The sequence below is a fragment of the Bactrocera oleae genome, chromosome 2 (genome assembly GCF_042242935.1).
Source record: "Bactrocera oleae isolate idBacOlea1 chromosome 2, idBacOlea1, whole genome shotgun sequence".
Classification (NCBI taxonomy): Eukaryota; Metazoa; Arthropoda; class Insecta; order Diptera; family Tephritidae; genus Bactrocera; species Bactrocera oleae.
In genome coordinates this window covers 56,277,254-56,285,543 of record NC_091536.1, presented here as the reverse complement: position 1 = coordinate 56,285,543, position 8,290 = coordinate 56,277,254, and the positions used below count along the sequence as shown (strand labels likewise).

Below are 8,290 nucleotides of genomic sequence, written 5' to 3'. Positions count from 1 at the left end.
AGCTAGTTCACAAATTTATGTGCGTAATTTTTTAATTTTATTGATAGTTTTCTGTGAACAGACAGACAAAGAATTTTATAGGTATAGATTATAACAATATAATTTCTTAGAAAGAATTGAATATCGACTCTATTGAATGAATTTGGTTTTTTTTACGGAAAATGTTTTCGGTGACTACAAAAGCGTTACTTACATTTGAACTTAACCTGAGGAAAATACTATTTGTCCATATCAATATATTTCGTTATTAAACAATAATTATATGTTTTAGTTCATGTCTCATCGTTTGGTAACTCAACTAAAAAAGCAAACTGCGTTGAAAAAACTTAAATCCGTTGAATAGATCCCGTTATCAAATGTTCTCTTGATTCATCTGACTCTTGATTTCGTGTATTTGCATGACGTATACGATCATCTTGTAGTCGATGTTCTCTTGATTCATCTGACTCTTGATTTCGTGTATTTGCATGTCGTATACGATCATCTTGTAGTCGATGTTCTCTTGATTCATCTGACTCTTGATTTCGTGTATTTGCATGTCGTATACGATCATCTTGTAATCGCTGTAACTCAACTAAAAAAGCAAACTGCGTTTATTTACATAAAATATATCCTATGTTACTCCCAAAAACTTCCTTTACATGTCTGCAAAATTTCATTAAAATCGGTTCAGCCGTTTCGGAGATTACCCGGAACAGACAGACAAAGAATTTTATAGGTATAGATATGAGTAGACATTGCACTTTTTCGGCGAATTTGTCCTCGCTGGCAATATTAAGTAGATTATGGGAGCTTAGAAATTTCAATAGTGCACAGCTGGTAAACCTATCCCTCCCCTTCTTTTGCCAATATCTGTCTTGACCTAGTGGTGCATTGCACTGCACACCGATGAATACAATATAGTATAGCACTTTTTATGTATTCTTGCTAAATTGATTGTCGTTAAAATTTGTTTTTTAAGTTTATATCGCTATTTATTTACTAACAAAATTCAATTACAACATAGATAATCTTCGTGAATTATTGAAATATGACAAATTTCAGGAAAACATACATATGTATGTAGGTATTTGCTAATTCCTTTTGTAATAGTTTTAGATACATTAACATTAATTATAATTAAATTAAGTACGACTGGATGTTTTGTTGGGCTTCTTGTACTTTATATGGCGTTCAACTGGAACGGTGAACCTGGTATATGCTCATCACCCCATTTGGCCACTAGCAAATAATCGCCCGGGTCACGCACCTCATATGTAATTTTGTAAACATTATTTCCGGTATGTTTAATGACTACCTCATCGCATTGTCCTTTTGGTCCGAATATACCAACAAACAGCATGTTGTTGCCCGCTGCCGAACCATCAACGGTGAACTCGTTCTTCTCTTCAAGGGAAATGTGTGTTAGGCCAAGTCCACGATAGGTCACACAACTGGCGTCTGATTTGAATACGGGTACTAAGTGTGGTGGAATTATGATGTTAATAGGTATGGTTTGTAAATGTAATACCATATATAATCAAATGAATGTTGTTTGTCAACTTACATTCAATTTTGCGTACATTGTTCTCGGGCTCACCGCAAATTGAGACTATGATGAATGGCGATTTAAGTAATGGCACGGAATTACATTTGATGTGTATTTTATAGAGGCCTGCCTCTTTCAGTTGAAAATGTGCTCTTAAACGTTCCGGATCAATAAGTTGGAGAGGTGTGATAGCGGTTATGCCAGAGGGGCTTTCAACCTGTAATTTATTGAAAGAATATTCAGTGTGAATAAAATTGAATACTCGTAAATGCTATTAAATTAGAATCCTTAGAACAATATTACTTGTATAAGTATCCCTACAAGAAACTGCTGATGGGTTCACCAATACACTATTATGTCAGTGCTGACGGATAGTTTACTTGTCAACTGACCGTCACTGTTATTGTTAAACAGAGACATCTTCGTATCATATTGCTTACATGTGTAAGAATGAAATTGCTGAACCTTTACTCAACAACTGCGCAAAACAATTTTTAGTGTTCTTCTTGCCACAAACGAAAAGTGTTTAAGAGGAGGAGATGGCATCAAGTGAAAATTTCTTTTCATATTTTATTATTTAATTAAATTTTTGTTGCAATTTGTTAAAGAAATAAAAATTATATTGTCTACTGCGCAAAATAATTTTTCACTTGTGATATATTTACAGCCATGACTGACAAATTGCAGCTATGATGGATTTATGGTCAGCAATGACTCAGAAAAAGACATGAGAGTGAGCAGTATAGATATATAGTGAATCAATTCCGAATACCCATGCGTTAAAGAGAGATGCAAACTCACACACATACGTTTGTTTACATCAGTTTTTACACAAGGCTCTTAAGAAAATGATAGAAACTTTATTCTACGCGCTGACAAAATTTTTTCAGCTGTGACTGTCATATGACCATCAGATGACTGTCACTGTTCTTGTAGGCATGACATGTATGGAGATTAGGTTAGATTAGGGTTAGCTTATGGTTGTGTATACATCAATTTTGCGATGTTATTATTATTTTTAACTTTTTGCAAAGGATTGTTAGTTTTTTGTTGTAACAGTACAAAAAGAATTCCGAGTAAACAGAAGCGGATGTGTTAAAAATGTAAATCAAAACAAGTAAGAAAAGGCTAAGCTATACTAGAGAACTTATTCTCAAGCAATTTTATAAATATATAAATATATGGGGGCTTAAACAAGTTTTCGCCTGATTTTATTCATTTTAGGCACAAAGATACATTGTTTTTAGAAAAACACGCTTTCTCAATTTCATTAAGATAACTCACATATTGGCCGATATATGTATTATAAAGTCAATTGGAAGTTCGAAAATCTTATATTGGTATATGGGGACTAAGGGAAGTATTGATCCGATTCCGCCCATTTTTGACACAAAGGAATATTAAAATAAAACAAGTAAGGAATGGCTAAGTTCGGATGTAACCGAACATTTTATACTCTCGCAAAGTCAAATGGTATACTCGTTTGAGATTTCTTTGTGGATTGACTGATATTTTCGGTAGAAGGTCAACTATAGGCACTGGGGTTCACATATTTAGAACTTAGGGGCTTGAACAGTTTTGGTTCGATTTAGACAATTTTTGATCACAAGGTGGCATACTTTAAACGTATTATTCACGCAAAGTTTTACCCCGATATAATCATTGTTGCTTGATATGCATAGTGGAAAGTGAAAGAATCAGATGGAATTGAAAATGGTGTTATATGAGAAATAGGCGTGGTTGTAGTCCGATTTCGCCCATTTTCGCACTATAACATAGAAATATGTTATGTACCGAATGTGTTTGAAATCGGTTAATCGGATCCCAAGATATGGGTTTTCACCTAAAAGTGGGCTGTGCCACGCCCACTGTCTAATTTTGAACGCGGTTCCTATAAAGTTATCTCATACCATCCCAGAGATAAAATTTAATGTCTCTGGCGTGTTTCGTGCTTGATTTATCGCCCTTTTATTATTTTTTATATGGGGCGTGGGCGGAGTTGCCACCCGATTTCAACTATTTTCACACTGTAGGTAGAGGTTCTAAAAACATTTGCTTCCAGTGAATTTTGTTATTATGGCATTAGCGGTTTAGGAGATATGCACATTAAACTTATTAGGGGCGAGACCACGCCACCACCAAAAAAAATTTAACTGCAGATGCCCCTTGCTAATGTGATCCTGTGTACCAAATAACACTCTTGTATCTTATTGCGGAGCTTAGTTATGGCAATTTATTTGTTTTTGATTAATGGCGTTTTGTGGGCGTGGCAGTGGTCCGATTACGCCCATCTGCAATACCAACCGTCTTACGGTATCAAGATATATTTGTACCAAGTTTCATAAAGATATCTAAATTTTTACTCAAGTTAGAGCTTGCACGGACGGACGGACGGACGGACAGACAGTCAGTCGGATTTAAACTCGTCTCGTCATCCTGATCATTTATATATACATAACTCCATCTCTAACTCGATTAGTTTTACTTAATACAAACAATTGTTAGGTGAAAAAACTATTTTACTCTGTAGCAACATGTTGCTAGAGTATAATAATGAAATCAATGTGTTAAGCCATACCCGCCTAACCTTCTCTAGATATTGATATTTTTTCTAATTTTTGCATATAGATCGATTTTGAAAATAAGGTAATTTTAAGCTAAATCATCAATCTACAGATAACGGTGCCCACAAAACGTTGTTTCGTTATATATCCTATTAGTTAGAAATCAAACAAACTATAGCATAGTTCGTAAACTGGGATTTTTGGCAAGAAATGTGAACGCAATTAGTTGTTTCGTCATAAATATGGGTGTTATTAAAATGGAATTGCTGGGTTGATCTATTACTTAAAAAAAACCTTTTTTCTTACAAGTTTTTAATTTAAAATGCTATAGTGCCTCGATCTGAACAATTTCTTCGGAGATTGTACCATTGTCTTAGACAATAATCCATGCCAAATTTCTTGAAGATATTTTGTCAAATGAAAAAGTTGTCCATAAAAGCACTTTACGCCGATCGTTCAGTTTGCATAGCAGCTATATGCTGAAGTAGTCCGATCTAAACCATTTCTTCAGAGATTGGACTCTATGCCAAATTTTGCCGATAACAGGGGTTCCGACAAATGAGCAGCTTCTTGGGGGAAAAAGATGGATATCTCAAAAACTGAGGAACAAGTTCGCGTATATAAAGACAGGCGGACAGATTGACGTGGCTAAATCGTCTCAACTCGTCATGCTGATCATTTAGATTTATATTTTTGTATTTTATAGGAGCTCCAATGTTTCCTTCTGGGTGTTAGAAATTGCATCGCAAACTTAATTTACCCTGGTCTCTATATAAAAAATGTGAACTTAAGAAAATGTTCACCTAAAATTGTATTGTATTGTGGAATATTGTATGTACAACACTTGCCTAGTGGTAATTTAACACTAATCTTTATCACTTCAGAAGGTATGTATAAGTTTAATATCTTACCTTTGTTTCAAAATTTCCCTTCACACCATGGCGTTTGATTATGAAATCAACCTCCGAATTTACACGCATTGCGCCATTGGGGAAGTGAAGTAATTGAACTTTGCTGGGGTCTGTTAATTCGGGTGCAACTAACACCAGCGGATTTTCGGTGGGGTATGCATCTAAAATGTAATACACATATTTAAGAAAGAATGTTAATCAAAAATATTAATAAACCAAATGGGTAATTCATAGATCAAGTATTTATAAACAAACCCGATATTTTTAAGAAAACGGAAATTGTTATGTTAGTAGATCCATGAATAACGATATCTTAAAAATTTTTTAACATCTGCTCTTGGCAACAATAGATTGATCTAATTTGGTTTAATAAGAAGCGTGGAAGCAGCCCAGTACACGATATTTAGTATGAATATGTTTTTAGGTTGTAATTTTTAGTTAGAAAAAATTGGTTCAAAAATCGAATAGTTCATTAGGAATATTTAGTATATTTTGAAAGGCAGATTCATAATCAAAGATATCGTAAAATTTTTTATTCACATTTATTTAAGCTAAAGTCTGTAAATACTATAAATATCCATTGATAGAATAGAAATAAAATCTAATTCGGTTTGCAGCCTACTGTTCGAGAATGTATAATATTTTTTATAATTTGAATTCAGTTCTGCCACAAGGAATATGATCCCCTGAGCAAAAGGCGGCTTGCATTTTCTGGATAGATTGCATCAAAAATCATATCAGTTCTCATTATATATTAACCAAAAAAAACTTAAAGTGCACCTCGAATTTCATTTCCTACGTATATACTACAAACTTTGGATACATGGCTTACCTTCATTATTATTTGGACACCTCAGTCGGATTCAGAGAAAGTTATAAATCTAAGATTCCTGAGGAACATGTTCGAGCAATTGAAGGAAAATGTCATACCGGAAGTGACCTTGGTATCTCTTATTAAAATATATTTTAGAATATTCAAAAATAAAAAAAAATAAAACTCAGTAAAAAAATATTATTTGTCAAATGTTACGCTTTTAAAAATGTTTACCAAACACTATTGTAGAAGGTTTATAATTAAATATATTTTGATATCTACCATAACTACAATCTATTGAAAAATTACATTTACCATATGTATTTATATTCCAAAATACTGTTTTTTGAATTACAAAAACTTTTTGTAGTTATGAAGTATAACTCTATTTAAAACTATTCAATCTACATTTTTGTTTTGTCGAGAATAAAAAAAGTAATCGTGGCAATAAATTTTTGTTCTGAGATTCTGTATTAGACCAGGGTCGATAATTTTGAAACCAAAAGAAAAAAAGTGATAATAGTAGGATGAAACTAATTGGAAAAGGAAGATAATATAACAAAAATGAAAGGAAAAATAACTTTGTTCTGTGATGGGGAAGTGACAGAGCGATGGGTGGTTGAGTTTAAAAACAAAACGGGTTATCTTGGTATCCGGAAAAATTACGAGTCCTATGGGAAAATGTTAAATGGCAAACCGTATGTATTAAAAAGATCTATAACCTTCGTGTTAACACATTTTTCACATTAATTTTTGTTTGTTGTCTCCCCTTTTTTGCTTCAGAATATTAGAGTTTCACCTAACGGTTGTTTGTAACACATAAAACTCGTCGAAATAGATATGGAATTTGTAAATAAATAATAATAATATCGTTAATCGAAAATAAATTGAATACACATATGTATGTATCTCACAAACCACCAAAGCTATTTCTATCAAACTTGCTGAGAACAAGTCTTTCTAGCACTTCATCGAAAACTGCGAAAATATGAATTACTTTTTTTTCATATATTCAATACTTCCAATTTAGCCCCTTTGGATGGGTTTACATCACTTATATCTCATTTCTATATAGGTAGGTTGTACGTTGCATCTTTCTCGGATATGAAGCAAAATATAATAACAAGGCAGAGTTAGCCTATGACCTATAATATAAGTTAATAAGATACCAAACCTGATTGTAATCTCTTCACCATTTCGTCGAATTTGAATATTGAATGAGTATTACGACGGCTTAGATTCTTGCAAATTGCATGTGTATAAAATGTTCGGTTATAACCGAACTTTGATTTAAAACATTGAATTCTTCACCTTATTTTGACTTAATATCGAAAAAGGACCCTAATTTTCGTTCAAAAATTTTCACGTCAAAATATTTACATTTTTAAAAAAATTCGATGAGCTTTTTCTTCGTTAAAATCTCTCCTTTCTGATGGTATAATACAAAAGCATGTATACATTCTTCCATGGTAAATTTTCTAAACAAAGACCCCACTAAATATTCAAAACTACATCTATTGTACAATACATTGTCATCAATTCAATCATCTATTTTATTTATCAATTATGATGTGAAATGACTTAATGTTTTAACCATTTTATTTTTATTTCACGTTTGTTGGCGAGTAATTTACTACAAGTATATCCATTTTGTTATGAAGGTAACGACATTTAGAAATACACATAATTAAGTTCATATGGATGTAAAAATAAATTAATTATTCTCATTGGACTGAAAACAACACGCTGCCAATATCCACAACCGAGTTTGTGCAACGCAAAATTAATTTCTAATTGCACAAATAACTAGTCTAAAAGGAATAAATATATCTACTGAAAAACAAAAAAACATAATATATTCATTAATTTGCTTGTATAAGCGTAATTTTTTTAACCAAACAAACGAAAACTTATAAGCTATATATACACACATTTGTCTTCACCAACCTACATACTTATATTTATAGTTTGTCCATATATATGTGCATATGTACTCACCCGCGTCTGGGGTTCTTTGGTATTTTCCAAAAATACAATCGTTTTCACTGTCGGCATTTGTGGTGTTGCAGTAGCGTGTCACTTCAGCGCTGCTGCTTGTATTCAACCGAATCTCCTGCGAGACACGAAACATATTACTACTCAAGTAAGCCGTCTCAGATGCTCGAGACTCTTGTGATGCCAAAGGTTTTTCGTAGTAAATTGTATGTGTGTAGTATTCTTTGCTGCTGAGGTCACAACACGGTTTCAATATATAGCACAGTAATTCATGTTATTTTGGAAAAAACCAAAAAATATTTTTATACAAAATCATGTGTGTATGCATGTATGCATATGTATATGTATGTATATTAAATTATTGTTTAGTTTTGCATCACATTTACATTTCACCAATCAAAAACGAACAATATTTACGAATAGTGTGTGGTTACCGTCTGAGTGACCCGCTCGTACTGATCCAATATTTTGAAAATTA

General features: G+C 32.8%; 1 protein-coding gene across 1 annotated transcript; it reads right to left on the bottom strand.

The window, feature by feature from the left end:
* Positions 1 to 948: 948 nt before the first annotated feature.
* LOC106623167 (filamin-A) lies at positions 949 to 8,290 on the bottom strand. The gene is made up of 4 exons (XM_014242586.3): positions 7,816 to 8,290; positions 5,004 to 5,164; positions 1,547 to 1,745; positions 949 to 1,458 (listed from the first exon to the last, which is right to left on the bottom strand). The coding sequence occupies exons 1-4, from the start codon at positions 7,946 to 7,948 to the stop codon at positions 1,163 to 1,165; spliced, it is 789 nt and encodes a 262-aa protein (XP_014098061.1). The 5' UTR covers positions 7,949 to 8,290; the 3' UTR covers positions 949 to 1,162.

Bases quoted from the DNA above. Each gene is read 5' to 3' on its own strand.
- LOC106623167 (XM_014242586.3), bottom strand. From the start codon at position 7,948: ATGTTTCGTGTCTCGCAGGAGATTCGGTTGAATACAAGCAGCAGCGCT. The intron at 5,165-7,815 runs GTGAGTACATAT...ATTACATTTTAG, and splicing joins CCAAAGAACCCCAGACGCGG to ATGCATACCCCACCGAAAAT. The intron at 1,746-5,003 runs GTAAGATATTAA...AATAAATTACAG, and splicing joins AGGGAAATTTTGAAACAAAG to GTTGAAAGCCCCTCTGGCAT.